A 22,010-nucleotide genomic window follows, 5' to 3' on the forward strand; every position below is an offset into this window, starting at 1 on the left:
GAAGTTCGAGGTCAGCTTGGGTAACACAGTGAGACCCCATCTGTATTTTAAAAGTTAACTAATTAAGGCCGGGCGCGGTGGCTCACACCTCTAATCCCAGCACTTTGGGAGGCCGAGGCAGGTGGATCACGAGGTCAAGAGATCGAGACCATCCTGGTCAACATGGTGAAACCCCGTCTCTACTAAAAATACAAAAAATTAGCTGGGCACGGTGGCGTGTGCCTGTAATCCCAGCTACTCAGGGGGCTGAGGCAGGAGAATTGCCTGAACCCAGGAGGCGGAGGTTGCGGTGAGCCGAGATCGCGCCATTGCACTCCAGCCTGGGTAACAAGAGCGAAACTCCGTCTCAAAAAAAAAAAGTTAACTAATTAAGTAATTTAGAAATGAAGGCTGGGCCGGACATGGTAGTTCATGCCTGTAATCCCAGAACCTTGGGAGGCCAAGGTGGGTGGATCATCTGAGGTCAGGAGTTCGAGACCAGCCTAGCCAACATAGTGAAAATCCCATCTCTATTGAAAATACAAAAATTAGCCAGGTGTGGTGGCATGCACCTATAATCCCAGCTACTCGGGAGGTTGAGGCTGAAGAACTGCTGGAACCCAGGAGGCAGAGGCTGCAGTGAGCTGAGATCGTGCCACTGCACTCCAGCCTGGGCAACAGAGCAAGACTCCATCTCAAAAATAAAATAAAGTAAAATAAAAAATGAAGGCGGGGTATGGTGGCTCAGGCTGAGCACAATGGCTCAGGTTGGGCACAGTAGCTCATGCCTGTATTCCCAGCATTTATATTATATTAATACAATATTAATATATTAATTTATTCTTAGTTAAATTGCAAGGACCTCTAATACATTTAGACTAAGGTTGCTTTTATAGAAGTCCAACATATGGCCAGGCACGGTGGCTCATGCCTGCAATCCCAGCCCTTTGGGAGGCTGAGGCAGGCAGATACCTTGAGGTCTGAGGTCAGGAGTTCGAGACCAGCCTGGGTAACATGGTGAAACCCTGTCTCTACAAAAAATATAAAAATTAATCAGGCGTTTGGTGTGCTCCTATGGTCCCAGCTACTCAGGAGACTGAGGTGGGAAGATCACTTAAGCCTGGAAAGTGGAGGCTGCAGTGAGCCAAGATTGAGCCACTGTACTCAAGCCTGAATGACAGAGTAAGACCCTGTCTCAAAAAGAAAAAACAAAAAATTCACAAAAACAAACAAAATCAATGGGCCAGGCATAGTGGCTCACACCTGTAATCCTGGCACTTTGGGAGGCCAAGGCAGGCAGGTCACTTGAGGTCAAAGAATTCAAGACCAGTGTGGCCAACATGGTGAAACCTGGTCTATACTTAAAAATAATAATAATTAGTTTGGTGGCACAAACCTACAGTCCCAGCTACTCAGGAGGCTAAGGCACGAGAATCGCTTAAACTGGGGAGGCAGAGGTTGCAGTGAGCCAAGACTGTGCCACTGCACTCCAGCCTGGGTGATGAGTGAGACTCTGTCTCAAAAAAAAAAAAAAAAAAATCAATGGATCATAAATGTATGGGTTCACTTCCCAACTCTTTCTTGTTCCATTGGTCAATATATCTTTTTTTTTTAATTTAAAAAAAGAGAAATCCAGCCAGGCACAGTGGCTCACACCTGTAATCCCAGCACTTTGGGAAGCCGAGGCAGGGGATCACTTGAGGTCAGGAGTTCAAGACTGGCCAACATGATGAAACCCTGTCTCTACAAAAATTAGCCAGGCATGGGCGAGTGCCTGTAATCCCAGCTACTTGGGAGGCTGAAGCAGGAGAATCACTTGACCCTGGGAGTTGGAGGTTGCAGTGAGCTGAGATTGCCCTATTGTAGTTCAGCCTGGGGGACAGAGTGAGACTCCGTCTCAAAAAAAAAAAAAAGAAATCCAACACATATATAACTTTTAAGAACACACAAACTGTTTAAGGTGAGGCACACTTTTAAAACAAAATTTTTTGTGGCCATAGATTACCGCTATTACAGTAAGCCTAGAAATGAGTAAATTCTGGTATGATAAACATAACATTAGCATATAACCCTCACTGCCCAAAGAAATCTGATTGTATCTTACACATTATTAATGAATAAACTTTCTCTGCTAATATTAAGTTGCTGTTCTTAACTGCAATCTGGATCTGTTCGGTCCTAAGTACAACTCTGATGGCCTACCTTTCAAAGCGCTGCTTCATTTGTTTACATGCATAGTAGTTTCCATCTCTCAGGCTTTGCATCTTCATAACTTCAGAAAACGTTCCCTCTCCTATTTTGCCAATTGCTTTATAGTCTATAAACAAAAGTGATTACAAAAATAAAACGTTATTTATGCATATATTTGTATCAACTTCCAGACAGCAAAGTTTTTATCTGTAACAGAATTTAACGGCAATATACTGCGAATCGTTCTCCTATCTTCGTAAGGTTCAGTGGTCCTCTCAACTTTAGGGGAATCCGCTGGAACAAGGCAGCATTTCCTCCCAGTCTGTGCCCTCCCTTGTATAGCAGGAACCACCTTACCTGGATCCTGGCCAGTGAGGAGAGGCTCAGCTACCCGATACCCTACAAGATTCAGAAAGCAGAGGAGCAGCAGAGGTAGGATTCTTCCCCAGGGGTGGGCACAGGCTCTAGGCTGATGTCACATTGCCCCAGCAGCCTAGTCCAAGGACTCTCCTGAAATTCACCTTCCCTGGTCCCACAGAGGGCGCAGCTGATCTGCAACAGTTTCCTACAATTCTTGCACTTCCTAATTTTCTGAAAACTAACAGCAACTTTCTCTGGTTTTGCGGCCACCACACTACCCCGAGCCCTGACAATGGTTCTGTAAGCCTCTAGTTCACTATGTTAAATGCCTTCCTGTTTGAAGTACCTAGGACAGTTTCCGTCGTTCTGACCAAACCCTGACTGACAACAAACGAGCACCTTGATGTGGGGTAGTGCTGTGAACAAAAACCTAAAATACGTGAGTTTGGCTTATTGGTCAGATGGCAAAATGCCAGAGCCTGGCATATTATGACGAAATATCGTCCGCTTGAAGGAATGCCTGCATTCACTGCTGCCTTTCACGAACCGAATATCCACTGAGCCTGCTGGCCCAGGGAAAGTGGTGGGAAGAGTCAGAATGATGGAGTATATTGAATCTACTGACTGCCTTAGCAAGCTATTTCAAGACAAAGATAAGTACAGGCAAGAATGGCTACACTACTTTTCAAGCAGGAATGGAAGGAATAAGTAAACTCTAGAGAGTAAAAGTCTCACCAGTTGTAAAAGTTTCTACAGCCCAAATAATTGGAAAGTAAGACTGCAAAAGCCCTGGCAGAGAACAGTCCATGAGCCTTCTCCGTTATACACATGGCTCATCCTTGTAGCAGAAATCAGAGAAAGGCAGTTACAACTTCCAGGCATTTGTTTCAGAAGGAAGCTCCTATAAACAAAGATGGTATTCACAGTGTCGCAAAAGTAGGAATGCCGAAACTTAAATATCCAATATCAAGGAAGTGCTCTAATAAGCTATGAAATAGTCACAGACTGAAATATTATGTAATTATTAATAATAATGCTTTCAAATAATATTTCATGACATGGGAAAATGTTCAGCCATAATTTCATGTTAAGTGAAAAAAAGGATAATAATGATCATACACATGACACCTGCATAGAAAAAGACTGAATATAAATATGTAACATTTTTAAAGTATCTATGTCTGAGTGGGATTGAAGGTGATTTAAATTTTCTTCATTATAATTCTCTTCATTTTTCTTTCTTTTTTTTACATCTCCTTTTTGAATTAATTCTCTACATTTTTCAGTGTTTGCAATGAATACACATTACTTTAAATGTGCGTAAAGGTGAGCATTTCAAGAATTTTAAGAAATCAGTAAAAGTGTCGGCTAAGTGCCAAGAAAAACATGAACTTAAAATGAACTGTCTTAAAACTACAATATCATTTTAAAAGAAGACAGACATAAAGATCACAGGAAGGATCTGGGCGTTACGGCTCAAGCCTGTAATCCCAGCATTCTGGGAGGCTGGGGTGGGTGGATCGCTTGGGCCCAGGTGTTTGAGACCAGCCTGGGCAACATGGTGAAATCCTGTCTCTACCCAAAACACAAAAAATTATCCGGGTGTGGTGGCACGTGCTTGTAGTCCCAGCTACTTGGGAGGCTGAGATAGGAGAATCATCTGAGCCCGGGAAGTTAAGGCTGCAGTGAGCCATGATGGTGCCACTGTACTTCAGCCTGAGTGAGAGAGAGAGAGAGACTCTGTCTCAAAAAAAAAAAAAAACCAAAAAGAAAAGAAAAGAAAAGAAAAGAAAATCACAGGAGAGATTGGAGGTCAGTTACTGAAAATCAAGCTCTGGACTAAGGAATTCAGATTTAAGAGAAGAAAGAGGGATTTTATACAATAAATTCCAATTTGTGTTTCATCACAGATAAATTAAGCAGACTTGCTTTAAAAAAATAGGTCAACTGTGAACTTTAAAGTGGTTTCAGTACACAAATTCAGTGTGTGCCAACGTCCCAGCCTGGCTCCAGACCATCACAACAGCAAGAGATGGAACTTGCTGCACTGGAGATGTCTGTGGTAGATAAAGGGGTCACTCGTTTCCCTCGCGGCTCTTCTAGCAGGCAGAAAGTGTGGGGTATAAAACAAGCGTAACAGGCAGGGAGAAACAAAGAAAACATCTCTATGAAAAAATACGTGGGAAAAGTTCCTATTCTCTCCAACAAATCTGGCATATTTTCACAGGCCTTCAAACTTAAACAAGAAACACTGAAATGCAGACAAAGCACGACAGAAAGCTCTGAAGGGCAGCGAGCTATGGGGCACTGTAAATAAAAGTCATGCCCACATTATTGGGAATAGAGTCAACAAGCACCAAAACAAAAAGAAAAACAGATTCAAGGACAAAGAGGCGTTAAAATAACAGAGTTGGATGAAAAAGGGAGAACAAGGGAGATAAATGAATATATCTGTATTAAGATTCTATGCACATTGATTAAACCAAAGCTTGTTTAAGTGGAATTCAGCCTTATTTAACAAGTGAAAATGAAGGTCAAATTCACTTTTTGTGAAATGCAAAACTTGTCACATTCAAGTCCAAACATTTTTATTCATATGTTGTTTGTAAAGTTCTTAATCAGGGCAGGTGACAGGCATCAGAGCTATGGGGCTTCACCAGCAGGAGGAGGAAAAGAATTAGGGGGGTTAATTGCTGGTTACAGCTAGCTTATGCAAGGAAGAGGAATTCAGTTTCTTACTAATTTCCATTGTCTTCGAGAGATTAAGTAGTTCAAACCAAATTACTAAAACAAGGTCAAGAAGCTTCAACAAAGAGGGCTGTACACAATTAATTACTTAGTATAGCAAGGAAAATTATGACTTGAATTACTAAACATTGCAAAAACACAAAAGAACACAAAACTATTCGAAAATTTAAATTACACCCATTAACCCAGTAAGTCCACTGCTAGAACTCTGTGCCACTGATAAACTCGAAGAATTATTCAAAGATCTATGTGCTGGATCGGGTATGATGGCTCACATCTGTAATCCTAACGCTTAGGGAGTGCAAGATGGGAGAATCACTTGAGATCAGGAGTTCAAGACCAGCCTGATCAACATAGCAAGACCTGGTCGGGCATAGTGACTCACACCTGTAATCCCAGCACTTTGTGAGGCCAAGGCAGGTGGATCACCTGAGGTCAGGAGTTTCAGATCAGCCTGGCCAACATGGAGAAACCCAGTCTCTACTAAAACAATAAAAATTAGCCAGGCGAGGTGGTGCATGGCTGTAATCCCAGCTACTTAAGAGGCTGAGGCAAGAAAATCACTTGAATTCACAAGGTGGAGAGCACAGTGAGCCAAGATCGTACCACTGTACTCTAGCCTGGGCAACAGAGAGAGATTACATCTCAAAAAAAAAAAAAAAGATGAATGCGGAAGATTTTATTTTCCAAAAATAGCAGCCTCTAGATATGCTATCACTGGCTCATTTTCAGTGTGTCTTTGACACTCGTCCATCAAGAGCTGGGATCCAGCAGGGCGTGGTGGCTCACTCCTATAATCCCAACACTTTGTGAGGCAGAGGTGGGAGGATTGCTTGAGCCTGGGAGGTTGAGGCTGCAGTGAGCTGTGAATGTACCACTGTATTCCAGCCTGGGTGACAGAGCAAGATCCTGTCTTTAAAAAAGAAAAAAAAAAATAAAGAGTTAGGATCCATGTCCTCTGCCCCTCGAATCTGGGAGACTGCAGAAGTGACGCTATACCACAGACCAGAAAGGCTAATGCAGCTTTCACCTCATGCTTTTGGGATGTTCACTTTAGAACCAACTGCCATGCTGAGAGGAAGCCCAGGCCACAGGGAGAGACCCTGTGTAGTGTTCTGACTGACACCCAAGCTGAGGTCCCTATGGGCAGCCAGCATCAACTACCAGACATTCGAGGGAAGAAACTTTTAAGATGGCCGGGCGCAATGGCTCACACCTGTAATCCCAGCACTTTGGGTGGCTGAGGCAGGCAAATCACTTGAGGTCAGGAGTTTGAGACCAGCCTGGCCAACATGGTGAAACCCAGTTTCTACAAAAAATACAAAAATTAGTTGGGCTTGGTGGTGCACGCCTACAATCCCAGCTACTCGGGAGGCTGAGACAGGAGAATCGTTTGAACCCAGGAGGCGGAGGTTGCAGTGAGCCAAGATTGTGCCACTGCGCTCCAGCCTGGGCAACAGAGTGAAACTCCATCTCAAAATAAAAAAGAAACTTTGAAGATGATGTCACCAGCCACCATCTGATGGCACGAGAGACTTCTAGTAAGACCTACCTAGTTGAATCCAGGCAACCTGAAGAACCACAAGAAATAGTGATGATAGTTGTTCTTTTATTATTTTTTATTTTTTAAAAAAATTTTCTTTCCCTTTTTTTTTTCTTCTTTAACAAACTCCTCTGAGCTAAGATAGTTGTTCTTTTAAGCCACAAAATTGAAGTGATCTGTTTTACAGTAATAGATAACTGGAACTATAGGGTTCACTGCCACGTTGGGTGCCAGATGTAGGGTCCAGCCCTGCAGGGTTCTGTGAGCCGCTCCCAGCTGGTGCGGAGACGAGAAATTGTAGAAATAAAAAACACAAGACATAGAGATAGAGAAAAGACAGTTTGGGCCCAGGGGTCCACTCCTACCCAAATCACCGAGACCAGCAGTGGTCCCGAATGCCGAATGCTGGGGGACTTTCACTTTTATTGAGTTGCAAATCTGGGGGCAGGGTATATAGGGCGTGGCAGTGATGGAGTTAAGTACCTCACCTGTCATTTAGGTAGGGGCTTAGGAGTTTCTGGCACCTAAAGTGAGGTAAGGAGCATAATCCATCAGCACTTTTTCCATACTTATCAAGAAAGAACTAAAACATGAAGATTTATATTACTATTACTGATTATCTTTTCTAAGAAAAAAGGAACCAGGTGCAGAAGCAGAACATGAGAGTGACCACTGAAGCACAGCATCACATAGAGACAGTCAAGCCCCTGGATGTCTGTGGGTGTCCCTGACAGCCGTCAGGCCCACCACAAGAGCTTGGAGAAGCAGAGTTTTCTCCAAACTTCCCCAGGAAGGAGATGTCTCGGCCATTTTGGACATCTCCTTCCCTAGCTGGCTAAACAGCGGGTGCTTTCACAGCGCTGGTGCTGTCACACAGCCGAGGCGCCCTCCAGCAGCACTTATGCGGCGTGACAGAGGGCTTAGAGCAGCTTGCCTTAGTCATTCATTTTGCAATGTTACCCCAGGTTCACACTTCCACCTAAGAGGCATTAGTAAAAGATTTAAGTTCACCTATGAATAACTAAGATTACATATGAATAACTAATAACTACTGTGGTTATATTTCTAGTTACTTTCTTCTTCATTATTTATATGGAAATAGGCTGAGACCTTGAAGAAAATCTGCATAAGAAAAAAACTGAGTAACAGGCTTGAAGCTGCCATGCCCACCGGCTCCAATGCCCACACTCTTAACAACTGTTGAGAGCTCTCCTTGCTCTCTACTATTGCAAATGACACCAAATAAAAAAGAGGACAGGAATACTCCACAGAATAACACACCTCTAAACACGTGGACATTGCCTAGAAAACAAGTACAAAAATATACCAAGAAAATCCAGAAAGACCCCTGTATTAATCTAGCATTCCCAGCCCCACTCTGACCCCAAGCTATGGATCCAATTTCACCATTACTCACTTTTCCTGATCTTTCTACTTCTATGAATCTGTCTCTGTGACTTCTAGTTCTGGAATATTCTCTCCATTGTTAACTATTTGTAAATCATTTATTTAATGATCAGGATGTAAACCAGGGGGATAAAAGGTTACAATAATTCTTAGGGTAAATTTTAAGGTAGAAGGAAGAAAGGGAGAATAAAAATGTTACCATTAGGCCGGGCGCGGTGGCTCAAGCCTGTAATCCCAGCACTTTGGGAGGCCGAGGCGGGTGGATCACGAGGTCAAGAGATCGAGACCATCTTGGTCAACATGGTGAAACCCCGTCTCTACTAATACAAAAAAATTAGCTGGGCACGGTGGCGCGTGCCTGTAATCCCAGCTACTCAGGAGGCTGAGGCAGGAGAATTGCCTGAACCCAGGAGGCGGAGATTGCGGTGAGCCGAGATCGCGCCATTGCGCTCCAGCCTGGGTATCAAGAGCGAAACTCGGTCTCAAAAAAAAAAAAAAAAAAAAAAAAAAAAAATGTTACCATTAAACCAACTAACCGAAAACTACAAAAATGACCATCTAAAAGAACGTACCAAACAATACTAAATAGATTTTAAAAACAAAAGTTTAAAAGATGTAAATCGGCCAGATATGGTGGCTCATGCCTGTAATCCCAGCACTTTGGAAGGCCAAGGCAGGCAGATCACGAGGTCAGGGGTTCGAGACCAGTCTGGCTAATATGGTGAAACCCTGTCTCTGTCTCTACTAAAAAAAAAAAAATTAGCCATGTGTCATGGTGCACGCCTGTAGTCCTAGCTACTCAGGAGGCTGAGGCAGGAGAATTGCTGGAACCCGGGAGGTGGAGGTTGCAGTGAGCTGAAATCACGCCACTAAGTCACTGCACTCCAACCTGAGCGACAGAGTGAGACTCTATCTCAAAAAAAAAAAAAAAAATCATTTGGCCTACAAAGGACAGTCAAAAATAAAAATAAAAATGTCATTGTCATGAAAGACACAAAACGCAGGGATACCATATTACATGAAAAGAGACCAAAGAGACATGACAACAGAATGCAATTTGTGATTCCTGATTGATCGTAGAACAAATATAAACAACTATAACAGATGTTATTGGGATAAATGGAAAGACTGAAATACGGACTGTATAATAGAGTATTATATCATTGTTAAATTCTCTAAATGTGTTATTTGTAATGTGATGATGCAGGAGAATGTCCTTGTTCTCGGCAGGTAACTACTGAAAGAAGTGGTGAATTATTAGTAGTTAGCCTACAACTAACTCTTGAAAGCTTCAGTGAAAATAAATACATAAATGAGAGAAAACACCAGAGTTAAAGTGAGCACACAAAAATAAGGCAAAATGGTGCATCTAGTGAAAGAACTGCTCTTGTACATCTGAAAATTTTCAAAACAAACAGACGGGAAGAAAAAAGGAATACAGTACAAAATATGTGCAGTACGCATAAATCTGCACTCTAAGGAAAAGTGGAAAGTCTTCTGTAGACCTTGGATTCTAACTACAGCTTTGTAGTGCATTAACGGAAAAGATAAACGTTCAACAATGTTCAACAAAAAAACAAAAATGCCTTGTAAAGGGTGAATGAGGTAAATCATTTAAAATGTTATGCAATGTACACCACTGACAGTCAGGATACAATGCAAATTTAACATTATAACTACTCCTAACATAATCTTTTCACAGCAAAGGTCTGAATTTTTCCTGCACCTCTGGCTCACAACCATAAACAATTATACCTGTACAGTGATAAAAAAGCCAACACATCATTCTAGTTGGTTGCACTTGGATTGTTAATAATCCACAAATCCTACATAGGTAAATTTTTTTACCTGTTACATTTTCTTTTTTGTTTTCATCAATAACTCCTGTATGATTTACCCGTTACATTTTCTACAGTGACTACCTCATTTCCCAACTTTGAAGTAACGCTTTTAATTTAAATAAAAGGTTGCTTCAAAATGACTATTAAAAAATGGTTCCTGGCTGGGCGCGGTGGTTCACACCTGTAATCCCAGCATTTTGGGAGGCCAAGGCGGGTGGATCACGAGGTCAGGAGTTCGAGACCAGCCTGGCCAGCAAAGTGAAACCCTGTCTCTACTAAAAATACAAAAATTAGCTGGGCATGGTGGCACACGCCTGTAGTCCCAGCTACTAGGGAGGCTGAGACAGGAGAATCACTTGAACCCACGACGCAGAGGTCGTGGTGAGCCAAGATCATGCCACTGCACTCCAGCGTGGGCAACAGAGTGAGACTCCATCTCAAAAAAAAAAAAAAAAAAGTTCCTATAAAACACTACTGCTTGACCCAAAAAATAAAGCACACGGTCCAACTTTCCTTTCAATTGGACACTAAACCAGTATCATTAAAAGGCAGGGAGCCACACTGTAAGCATTCCCTGCGTTTCTGCCGAATGTTCAAGAAAAGAATGTTAGGTTCGGGCCGGGTGCGGTGGCTCTCGCCTGTAATCCCAGCACTTTGGGAGGCCGAGGCGGGCGGATCACGAGGTCAAGAGATCGAGACCACCCTGGCCAACATGGTGAAAGCTCGTCTCTACTAAAAATACAAAAATTAGCTGGGCATGGTGCCGCGCGCCTGTAATCCCAGCTACTCGGGAGACTGAGGCAGGAGAATTGCCTGAACCCAGGAGACGGAGGTTGCGGTGAGCCGAGATTGAGCCACTACACTCCAGCCTGGTGCCTGGCGATAGAGTGAGACTCTGTCTCCAAAAAAAAAAAAAAAAAAAAAAGAATGTTAGGTTCAAGCCAGCATTTAAGAAAATAAAATGAATCACACTCAACCCCCCAAACTCCAATGTAAGAACCACGCACCCGCACCAAAATATGCCTCAGCGGGACTCGGGTCGGCTCTCCGAGACCCCAAAGTTCCCAACCCAGCCCCAATCCCTCGAACTTCCCCCAGGGACACCGGCTTCTTACAGCCAAGGGGGATTCGGGACCCACATGCGGAGCCTCTCATGCCTTCCGAGTCACGGCAGAAGGCTACGACGCCCGGCCCCGCCGGCCCCACAGGGCCCTCAAGCTCCCCAGTCCCTCCAGCCCCCGTCCCCGGCCCCACTCACTCTTCATCTTGGTTGCGGAAGCCGGCTACAACCCTTTGCCGACACACGACGTAAAAGAAAGAGGCAGGAAGGGTGCCCCCTGCTTTCCACTTCCCTGAGGCGGAGTCCCGCACTAGGATCTCCGTGGTGGTCCCTTGAAGGAGAGCGTTAGGATCCGGCCGCCATGTTGTGTCCGTGTCACCCTAGCAACCGTCACGCCGCGAACGCCCCGAGCTGTCGCTCGCGCGTGCGCAAAACGCCCCGCCAGTGTACGCGTGCGCAGTGGAGCCCGTTCACCCCCGCAGGCGGGTTGCTAAGCAACCTCACCGCAGTTCCTCGTAAATACTGTGCAATTCCCGCCTTAGCGCGGCGGCGACCTTCGCCGGGCTCGCTTTCTCTGCTGTCTTGGGATATGAGAGATTTGCAACCAACTGCGTGGACGATAGCCTTGAGCTTTAATTGGGCTTGGGAGCTTCTACACGAAACTGTTAATTGATAAATGTTCTTTGCAATCTCCTTCTACAGTTGAGCATCATCTTCGAGTCTGGTTCATAGCGATTTCCCAGTCAACTTGTAACTTTTCTTTTCTTTCTTTCTTTTTTCTTTTTCTGAGACAAAGTCTCGCTGTGTCGCCCAGGCTGGAGTGCAGTGGCACGATCTTGGCTCACTGCAACCTCTGCCTCCCTGGTCCAAGCTATTCTGCCTCAGCCTCCCGAGTAGCTGGGACTACAGGTGCCTGCCACCACGCCCGACTAATTTTTCTATTTTTAGTACACAGCTTTTCACCATGTTGGCCAGGCTAGTCTCGAACTTTTGATCTCAAGTGATTCTCCTGCCTCAGCCTCCCAAAATGCTGGGATTACAGGTTTGAGCAACTGTGCCTGACCAGTTTTTCGTTTTAATCCAACAAGCATTTGCTTTGCCCCAGGCACTGTTGCCGGCATTGGGGATTTAAAGGACAATGTAGACAATAAGTTCACTGATTTCTTGAAACTTACATTCTACTGTAAAGATGAATGAATGAACTCAGGAATGAACCGTGTGCAGACACAATGCCTGAGCATCACAGTGGCCTAGTCCTCGGGACCCTGACAAAACAATAAAATAACGACCATACTATATGCGGGTATAGCATTTTATGAAGCTCATTAGATTATTCTTACAATTATTCCATGAGATCGAGTCCCTGTTTTTTCCTCCTTTTTTTTTCTTTTTACTAAAATACATCTTTTATTTTATTTTATTTTTTGAATTACGAAGCTACTTTTAATACTTTGGGGTGAGCCCCACAGTAATAAAAAACACTGGGAAGGCGTAACCCCTTCACCCCCAGGAGTGGCCCGGAGGTGGAGGGGGAGAGAGGCTACCTGAGGGGAAGGAAGCACAACAGGGACCCTCTGCAGACTCAGGGCAAAGGGAATGCCATCAGGGCTGGGACCTGTGAGCACTACAGGAGGAAATGCCAGCACGCTGGGACTGGCTCCAGGCACACAGGCGAAGGGCAAGAGGGTTGGACACGAAGCCACAAAACTGTTTGGGTTCCTCCTTCTTCTCATTTGCCTTTTTCTGCTTCTGCTGCATGATCTCCGAGTCCGTCTGCTTGCAGGCAGCATCAGAAAGCCAGTCATCTCGGCGCTTTCCCTGAACTGAGGGAAAAGCTCTGCTTTTCCATATTCTTCTGGTGGACAAGCTCACGCTGGTTACCACTAGCCTCTGTTAAGCCCCCTCCTTCTGGCCTACATCTTTTATTTTTTAAACAGATAAGTAGCCTTACAAAACAAAGCCTCAGAAAATTGGTTTAAGACTGAGTTGGCCAGGTGTGGTGGCTCACGCATATAATCCCAGCACTTTGGAAGGCTGAGGTGAGAAGATTGCCTGAGCCCAGGAGTTCAAGATCAGCCTGGGCATCATTGTGAGACACCCCTTCTCTCCTTAAAAAAAAAAAAAAAAAAAAAAATAGCCGGGCATGGTGGTACATGCCTGTAGACCCAGCTATTCAGGAGGATCAGGCAGGGGGATGCTTGAGCCCAGGAGTTTGAGGGTGCCATAAGCTACGATAGCACCACTGCACTCCAGCCTGGGGAACAAAGCAAGACCCTGTCTTGAAAGAAAGAGAAAGCGGCCGGGCACAGTGGCTCATGCCTTAATCCTAGTAATTTGGGAGGCCAAGGCAGGTGGATCACCTAAAGTCAGGAGTTTGAGACCAGCCTGGCCAACATGATGAAACCCTGTCTCTACTAAAGATGCAAAAAATCAGCCAGGCATGGTGGGGGCGTCTGTAATCTCAGCTACTCAGGAGGCTGAGGCAGGAGAATTGCTTGAATCCAGGAGGGGGAGGTTGCAGTGAACCAGGATCCCCCCATTGCACTCCAGCTTGGGCGACAGAGCGAAACTTTGACTTAAAAAAGAGGGCGAGAAAGAAGGAAAGAGAGAGAGAGAAAAGAAAAAAAAAGCAGCTGAGCTCAGTGGCACATGCCGGTAATCCTAGCGCTTTGGAGGCCAAGGCAAGAGGATGCTTGAGCCCAGTAGTGCTGGGATTTGAGAGCAGTCTGGGCAACATACTGAGAGTGAGACCTCACCTCTACAAACAATTAGCTGGGCATGGTGGCAGGTGCCTATGGTCTCAGCTGCTCAGGAGGCTGAGGTGGGATGATTGCTTGAACCCAGGAGTTCCAGACCAGCCCGGCAACATAGCAAGAACCACATTTCATTAAAAAAAAAAAATAGCCATTTTAAAGAGCCAGATTTGGTACATTTGCAGTGTTGTGCAACTATCATCACTATCAACTTCAAAAACACTTTAATCACCCCAAAAGGAAACCCTATACCCATTAAGAAGTCTCAAAAACCGTGTGCTAAGTCAAAGAGGCCAGACACAAAAGGCCACATATCATATGATTCTATTTGTATAAAATGTCCAGAATAGACAAATCTATATAGACAGAAAGTACATTAGTGGTTGCCAAGGGCTGGGACAAGGAGGAATGGGAAGTGAAATGGGAATGAATAGGCAGGTCTGAGGTTTCTTTTAGGGGTGATGATTGCACAACTTTGTGAGAATACTAAAATCCACTGAAATGTACATGTTTAAGTGTTTAGAGCCGGGCACGGTGGCTCACTTTGGGAGGCCGAGGCGGGCGGATCAAGAGGTCAAGAGATCAAGACTATCCTGGTCAACATGGTGAAACCCCGTCTCTACTGAAAATACAAAAAATTAGCTGGGCATGGTGGCGCATGCCTGTAATCCCAGCTACTCAGGAGGTTGAGGCAGGAGAACTGCCTGAACCCAGGAGGCGGAGGTTGCGGTGAGCCAAGATGGCGCCATTGCACTCCAGCGTGGGTAACAAGAGCGAAACTCCATCTTAAAAAAAAAAAAAAAAAAAAAAGTGTTTAGAATCCACCAGGGTAATCCCAGCCCTTTGGGAAGCAGAGGCAGACAGATCACTTGAGTCCGGGAGTTCAAGACCAGCCTGGTCAACATGGGGAAACCCTGTCTCTACTAAAAAAATACAAAACAGCCTGCATGGTGGTTCACGCCTGTAATCCCAGCACTTTGAGAGGCCAAGGCAGGTGGATCACGAGGTCAGAAGTTCAAGACCAGCCTGGCCAAGATGGTGAAACCCCTTCTCTACTAAAAATACGAAAATTAGCTGGGTATGGTAGCAGGCGCCTGTAATCCCAGCTTCTCGAGAGGCTGAGGCAGAGAATTGCTTGAACTCAGGAAGTGGAGGTTACAGTGGGCAGAGGTTGCAGTGAGCTGAGATCGAGCCACTGCACTCCAGCCTGGGCGACAGAGCAAGACTTCGTCTCAGAAAAAAAAAAAAAAAAAAGCAACATCTGAAAAAAATCTTTGTCTATTTTTCTTTTGTGTTGTCTGACGGCTTTGGCACAGAACACATTGTACGGTGAAGCATTTCATTTGTGTTTTTCATTTTCCTTTGCATCTCCTGCCCTAACCCAGAATGGACAGACAGGAATTCAGCTTCAATATTGAAAATGTTCTGCCCACTCTGTATCTGTGTGCACCTGGGCCCCAAATCAAAATAAAAAATGTAAAAGAAAGGTTGGAAGATCGTTCAAGGAAATTGTCCGGAAGCTGGACAAAAGACAGAGGCGTGGATCGTAGAGTAGGGAGAAAGTCAGAGAATCGATTCAGAGTCTGACCTCTGTAAAACGGTGTTCCAGAAAAAGAAAGAGAACATTTGGAGTGGAGGAGATTATCAAATGTCCATCAGAAACATTCTTCACTAGAAACGTTGCCAGAATGAAAGGACAAATTTCCAAATGGAAAAGGCCCAAGGAAGGCCCATTAATGAATTTAACATTCGTTCAGCAAATATTATTGAACACCTATTTGCCAAGTATTGCTCTAGGCATGTGGAATACATGAATAAAAAAGACCTGCACCAGGCCAGGCGCGGTGGCTCACCCCTGTAATCCCAGCACTTTGGGAGGCTGAGGCTGGTGAATCACCTGTCAGGAGTCAGCCTGACCAACGTGGTGAAAACTCATCTCTACTAAAAAATACAAAATTAGGCCGGGCGCTGTGGCTCACGCCTGTAATCCCAGCACTTTGGGAGGCCAAGGCAGGTGGATCACGAGGTCAAGAGATCGAGACCATCCTGGTCAACATGGTGAAACCCCGTCTCTACTAAAAATACAAAAAATTAGCTGGGCACGGTGGTGCGTGCCTGTAATCCCAGCTACTCAGGAGGTTGAGGCAGGAGAATTGCCTGAACCCAGGAGGCAGAGGTTGTGGTGAGCTGAGATGGCGCCATTGCATTCCAGCCTGGGTAACAAGAGTGAAACTCCGTCTCAAAAAATAAATAAATAAATAAATAAATAAATAAATACAAAATTAGTCTGGTGCATGCCTGTAATCCCAGCTACTCGGGAGGCTGAGGCAAGAGAATCGCTTGAACCTAGGAGGCAGAGGTTGCAGTGAGCCGAGATAGCGCCACTGCACTCCAGCCTGGCGACAGGAAAAAAAACCAAAAAACAAAAACCTGCACCAAAGCACATCATGACATTTCAGAGCAATAGGGATAGTGAGAAGTTCCTAAAAGTATCAAAAGAGTAAAACTGATCATATCCAAAAGATTGGGTTACAGCATGATGTTGGACTTCTAAGCAGCAAAACTAGACACAGCAGACAGAGCAGTGCAGCTTTCCAAGTGCCAAGGGACAGTAGCCTCTATCCTAAAATGTTCTAATTATCAACACAGTGTGAGGATAAGAAGACGTGGGCCAGGCAAAGTGGCTCATGCCTGTAATCTCGGCACTTTGGGAGGCCGAGGCAGGTGGATCCCTAGAGCTCAGAAGTTTGACGCCAGCCTGAGCAACATGGCAAAACCCCGTCTCTACCAAAAATGCAAAAATGAGTCAGGCATGATGACACACGCCTGTGGTCCCAGTTACTTGAGAGGCAGAGGAGGGAGGAGCACTGGAGCCCAGAAAGTCGAGGCTGTGGTGAGTCATTATCATGGCACTGCACACCAGCCTGGGTGACAGAGCAAGACCCTGCAACCTCTGCCTCCCGGGTTCAAGCGATTCTCCTGCCTCAGTCTCCCAAGTAGCTGGGATTACAGGCGTGAGTCATCGTGGCGGCCTGAAGACCTCATTTTAACTTGATTCCCTCTGTAAAGGTGCTATTCCTAAGTAAGGTCACATTCTGAGGTATTGCAGGTTAGGACTTCAACATCTTTTTGCGGGGACATGATTCAATGCATAACTCATAACACGTACTCTTTCATGTATTCTTGAGTAAAGATTTTTTTTTTTTCTTTTGAGACGGAGTTTCGCTCTTGTTAGCCAGGCTGGAGTGCAATGGTGCGATCTTGGCTCACCGCAACCTCCGCCTCCTGGGTTCGAGCAATTCTCCTGCCTCAGCCTCCCGAGTAGCTGGGACTACAGGCACGCGCCACCATGCCCAGCTAATTTTTTAATATTTTTAGTAGAGATGGGGTTTCACTTTGTTGACCAAGATGGTCTTGATCTCTTGACCTCGTGATCCACCCGCCTTGGCCTCCCAAAGTGCTGGGATTACAGGCGTGAGCCACCGCGCCCGGCCCTGAGTAAAGCTTTAATTTGCCAAACAGATTGAATTCTTCTCAACCCACCCCGTAGTTAGCTGCAAGTGGGTCTCGCGAAGCCCGGGTTCCGGACTGGCGGCGCAGGTCTCGGGCGCCCTCTAGCGGCCGGCGTCAGTCACGGCGCCCCCGCCTCCGGCAGCCTCGCCCGGCGCGCCCCGCCCACTCCGCCTGCTCGGGACACGTGGCTTGAAGTCCGGGGAATGCCACGGTTCCACTCACCTGGGTCGATCTCTTCGGCTTCCTTCAGGAGACCTTGACGGACCACCTGCTGTGTGGCAGGCACTGTTGAGGTGCTGGTGAAATAGAGCCCACTGTCCGCAAGTTCGATCCAGCGGTGGGAGGCGGACGGTTAGCGGGGGGAATAAACGATGGAGGGGGATCGGGCCGGGAAGCGCAGGGATCCCGAATGCAGGTTGCGATTGCAAAAGGGGGCATCGGGGAAATCTCGCTGAGCAAGTGACATTTAAGTCGCGACCAAGACTAGGAGGAGGAGCCTTGACATTGTCTGCAAGAAGAGTGGTCCAGGAGGAGGAATGGAAGCACCAAAGCCCCAGCACCGGAGCGGCCCTGGCAAGCAAGGGCCAGGGAGGAGGCGGAGGGGCTGCCGCGGAGGAGCCGGGCAGGGGTGCAGCAGGACAGAGGGGAAAGGGACAGGTCCGGCGGGGCCTTTCAGTGTAAGTATACTTATACTCTTTCAGTATAAGTATATCCCATGGGACATAAAAGCATGGAACATACTTACACTAAAAAAATACTTCGTTGTCCTTCTGCAATTCAATTTAACTCGGCATCTTGATCTATATTTGCTAAATTTGGGAGGCCTGTTAGGGCTGGGGCAAAAGGGTGTGGCCAGAGAAATGACTTGGTCTGACTGTTTTCAACCCATGTGATTCTTACCTATTGGACGTGTGCTATGCCAGAGAGTGTGCTAGACTCTGGGCATTCATTCAGCTGTGAGCAAAATGGACAGGATGCCTGCACCCCCACCAGTCCTCTGTGAGAAGGCTTTACCCCTTTGACCTGCTCATCCATCCTTGTCCTGTGGACACAGTAAAGTGGCCAGACTTCAGGAAGCTTGCAGCCTCCCAGCACAACACCTCATCTTTTCTGTTCCCTGTGATACCTGCCTTCCTTGCTGCGCGGTGAGCTCCATGAGGATAGGGATTAGGTTTCTTTGACTCACAGCTGATTGGGGGTCAGGGCACTGCCAGGCTGAATGACTGTGTCTTGACTGAGCGCCCATTTTTCTAAACTTGGTCCTCGAGACTTGCTCGTGGAGGTGACCTACCTAACATCCTTTACATTAAATCTATTCGAACCAGCTAGATTTGGTTTCTGCTGCTTGTGGCATGGAACCCTGATAATACATCAGTCCAAGCAGTTTAGTGAAGTAATCAGAGCAGAACATAGAGTGTTAAGCTGGCCAGGCGCGCTGGCTCACGCCTGTAAAACCAGCACTCTGGGAGGCTGAGGCGAGCAGATTACTTGAGTTCAGTTCGAGACCAGCCTGGTCAACATGGTGAAACCCCATCTCCACTAAAGATACAAAAATAACCGGACATGGTGGCGCGTGTCTGCAGTCCAAGCCACTTGGGAGGCTGAGGCAGGAGAATCGCTTGAACCCAGGAGAGGGAGGTTGCAGTGAGCCGAGTTTGCGCCATTGCACTCCCGCCTGGGTGACACAGAGAGACTCTTGTCAAAAAAAAAAAAAAGTTAAAAAGTTGGTGCTCCCTTCTGGTGCTCCTGGAGTGGGAAGACCACAGCACACCATAGTCAGGCCTTTTAGGAGACATGCAGGCTGTGTGGTGGACACCGTGATGGTTCGTCTTCCTAGCGTCTTCTCTCTCTCTCTCTCTCTCTCTCTCTCTCTCTCTCTCTCGCATAAAGATCCTATCCTTTTAGGGGTGGGTACCATTGTTGCCCACCCAGCGGCTGTATCAACCCTTCTACCTTGTACCATGTGATTTATTTATGTGCTCAGTTAACGAGAGCAAAATAAAAACATTTTTTTCAGACCTCTCCCCCTCAAGAAAAAGGAGAGAAAGGTATGGTTTGTCCACTCAATGAAACACTGAAGTCCACTTCCCCCGGGGATGTGCCCCGGCTGCCGTCATGAGTCCCTTCAAGTTGATAGGATTTGGAAGCTTCCTGAGATCCTCCCAGAAGCAGATGCTGGTGTACAGCCCGCAGAACCAGGAGCCAAATAAACCTCTTTTCTTTATTCAAAAAAAGAAAAAGAAAAGAAACACTGAGGAATCATGTAAAATGACATTTGCAATTGTTTAGGGATATGCTTATGATGGAATATTAAATGCAAAAAGAAAGAGAAAAAACAGACTGCTTCAAACAAGGCTTTGGATTCCATGTATATATGTATTAAATACTCCTGTACAGTGGGGGGAAAATATCGGCCGGAAGGAGGCCAGGACCCCAGCGACCCTTGTTTATTGGGCGATAGGGAATCGATGGTTCTTTTGTCCTTTGTGTGGTTTTTTGTATTTTCCAAGCTTGATTTAATTGATTTAACCATGCTAAAGGCTCTTGATACACGAAGTTTCCAGGCTGCAGGATTCTCGGAGATAAAAACAGCAGTGAGTTGGAATGTTTGAAAACCTTCTCACAACGGAGCTAAACCTCCCACGTGCAATTTGGATTTTCCCTGTGAAAGGAAGTCGCCTCCCTTCTCCTCGAAGTCCCCTAGGTCTCAGTTTCTGCATCTGGCCAATGGGGATGACCGTGAGGAGGTCGAAAGTCACCGCTGGGGCGAAGCGGAAGGCAGCCAGCGGGGCGCGCTTGGCAATGAGTGGCTCGCCGGCGGGCGCGGGCGTGGAGTCCTCCTAAGAATTCTCGTAGCACCGCCCCATCAGGCGGCCGGTTAGCTCAGTTGGTTAGAGCGTGGTGCTAATAACGCCAAGGTCGCGGGTTCGATCCCCGTACGGGCCAGTCTGGAGTTCTTTTCCCACCCCCCCGCCCATGAACTCCTTTTTCAACTATTTCTAAAAATGGTCCTTTCTGGTACTGTAACCGGCGTGCAGGCAGGAGCGAATTGCGGAATCTTTTGGACTCGGCCCAGAGGTTGTCGAAGGCGGCCTGCTGGGGAGAGCGGGAAGAACCCAACGCGCGCTGGGGCCGTGGCTCTTCACGCAGAGACCCCGCGCCCGATGCCACCTGAAGGGTCTGTTTTAGAATGCCATTGGTTAGGCCTTTAACATTTGTCGTTTTTTGGGGGGCACTCGGGACATCCAAACCGATGCACATCACCAGCTCCCCCCCCACACACACACACGTTTCCTGAGGCTGCGTCTGGTCTGAAGGAACCGCCTGGTGAAGACAGGTGCTCCCAGATGTCACGGCCTAGTGTTCTCTGGGCCCCCTGGCGGGGAAGCCTTAGAGTTGAAAATCCAGGTCTGGAATGAATGCATTCCACAGATGAGTATGGAGAGCTACTACTGCTTGCCCAGCACCGTTCTAGGCTGGGCGCAAAACGCTGAGACACAAAGCCCAACCCGCCTGGAGACAGTGACAGCTAGCAGATGACTGCCATGTTTTTAGTGAGGCGCTCAGGTTGTGAAAGCCTCTGGAAACCTTCTCTTCCCCGCCCCATCGCCCTCTTTTCTTTTCAGAAACATCTTAAGCTTCTCATTTCTTCCTCTTGGTTCTGCATTTTGCAGCCGGGGCAAGTGGATGCATTTCCCTCTCCTGGTTCAAGTTTCTAGGGTGGTCAGGTGTGCTCAGTCGAACAAAAGCCGGTTGTATAGTGTCGATGCCATTGATGTCAGTATCCAGCAGGGGCTCCACCTGTTCTTGAAAATTCTACAGTGGAAACAGCTACTAGCTCTGACCTAAATAAGAAGGAGCTCAAAAATCTACAGACCTTGGTAAGTGCCCAGGGTGTAGTAAAAGTTCTCAATAAATGCCAGGCGATGGCGCTGCTGCTATTATAAGCAAAGTTAGGAGAGCCTGGGCGGCTGACACCTAAAATAGACACCTGTACACACGATGGATGTCACATCTTTTAATAGTACTGGCAGGCACGTTGTTAGATTCAGGGACACAGCATGGAGGAATCGGTGGAGGTTGCAGCCCTCACGTTTCCTGAGCTTGAAGGGGTTTAGAATATGCCACGGTGGCATGAAAATTATTTTGAGTAGAAGGCATTTTAATTCCTGAAATCTGGCCGGGTGCGGTGGCTCACACCTGTAATCCCAGCACTTTGGGAGGCTGAGGTGAGCGGATCACCTGAGGTCAGGAGTTCAAGACCAGCCTGACCAACATAATGAAACCCTGTCTCTACTAAAAATACAAAAATTAGCTGGGCGTGGTGGCAGATGCCTGCAATCCTACCTACCTGGGAGTCTGAGGCAGGAGAATCGCATGAACCCAGGCGGTGGAGGTTGCAGGGAGCCAAGATGGCGCCACTGCACTCCAGCCTTGGAGAGAGAGCGAGACTCAGTCTCAAAAAAAAAAAAAAAAAAATCCTGAAATCTCTTATCTGCTAAAAAGCAGAGCTTCCCTCAGAGCTTCCACTGTGCTGGGCACAGTGGTTCACACCTAGAATCCTAGCACTTCGGGAGGCTGAGGTGGGTGGATTACCAGAGGTCAGGAGGTTGAGA

General features: G+C 46.5%; 1 protein-coding gene and 1 non-coding gene across 2 annotated transcripts in view; one reads left to right on the plus strand and one right to left on the minus strand.

The window, feature by feature from the left end:
* MOK (MOK protein kinase) overlaps positions 1-11,502 on the minus strand; it is a 43,197-nt gene extending 31,695 nt beyond the window's left edge. Inside the window, exons 1-2 of the mRNA XM_064375224.1 lie at positions 11,327-11,502; positions 2,182-2,296 (exon numbers count right to left, since the gene is read on the minus strand). Coding sequence (XP_064231294.1) covers positions 2,182-2,296; positions 11,327-11,333 — 122 coding nt within the window. The 5' untranslated portion in view covers positions 11,334-11,502. The remainder of the gene's footprint in view (positions 1-2,181; positions 2,297-11,326) is intronic.
* An 8,764-nt stretch (positions 11,503-20,266) lies between these two features.
* Positions 20,267-20,340, plus strand: TRNAI-AAU (transfer RNA isoleucine (anticodon AAU)). The gene has a single exon. It is a non-coding gene; the product is annotated as a tRNA-Ile (tRNA).
* The last annotated feature ends 1,670 nt before the right edge of the window (positions 20,341-22,010 follow it).

The sequence above is a fragment of the Aotus nancymaae genome, unplaced genomic scaffold (genome assembly GCF_030222135.1).
Source record: "Aotus nancymaae isolate 86718 unplaced genomic scaffold, 86718_ANA_hifiasm-v0.15.2.pri h1tg000011l, whole genome shotgun sequence".
NCBI classification, from domain to species: Eukaryota; Metazoa; Chordata; class Mammalia; order Primates; family Aotidae; genus Aotus; species Aotus nancymaae.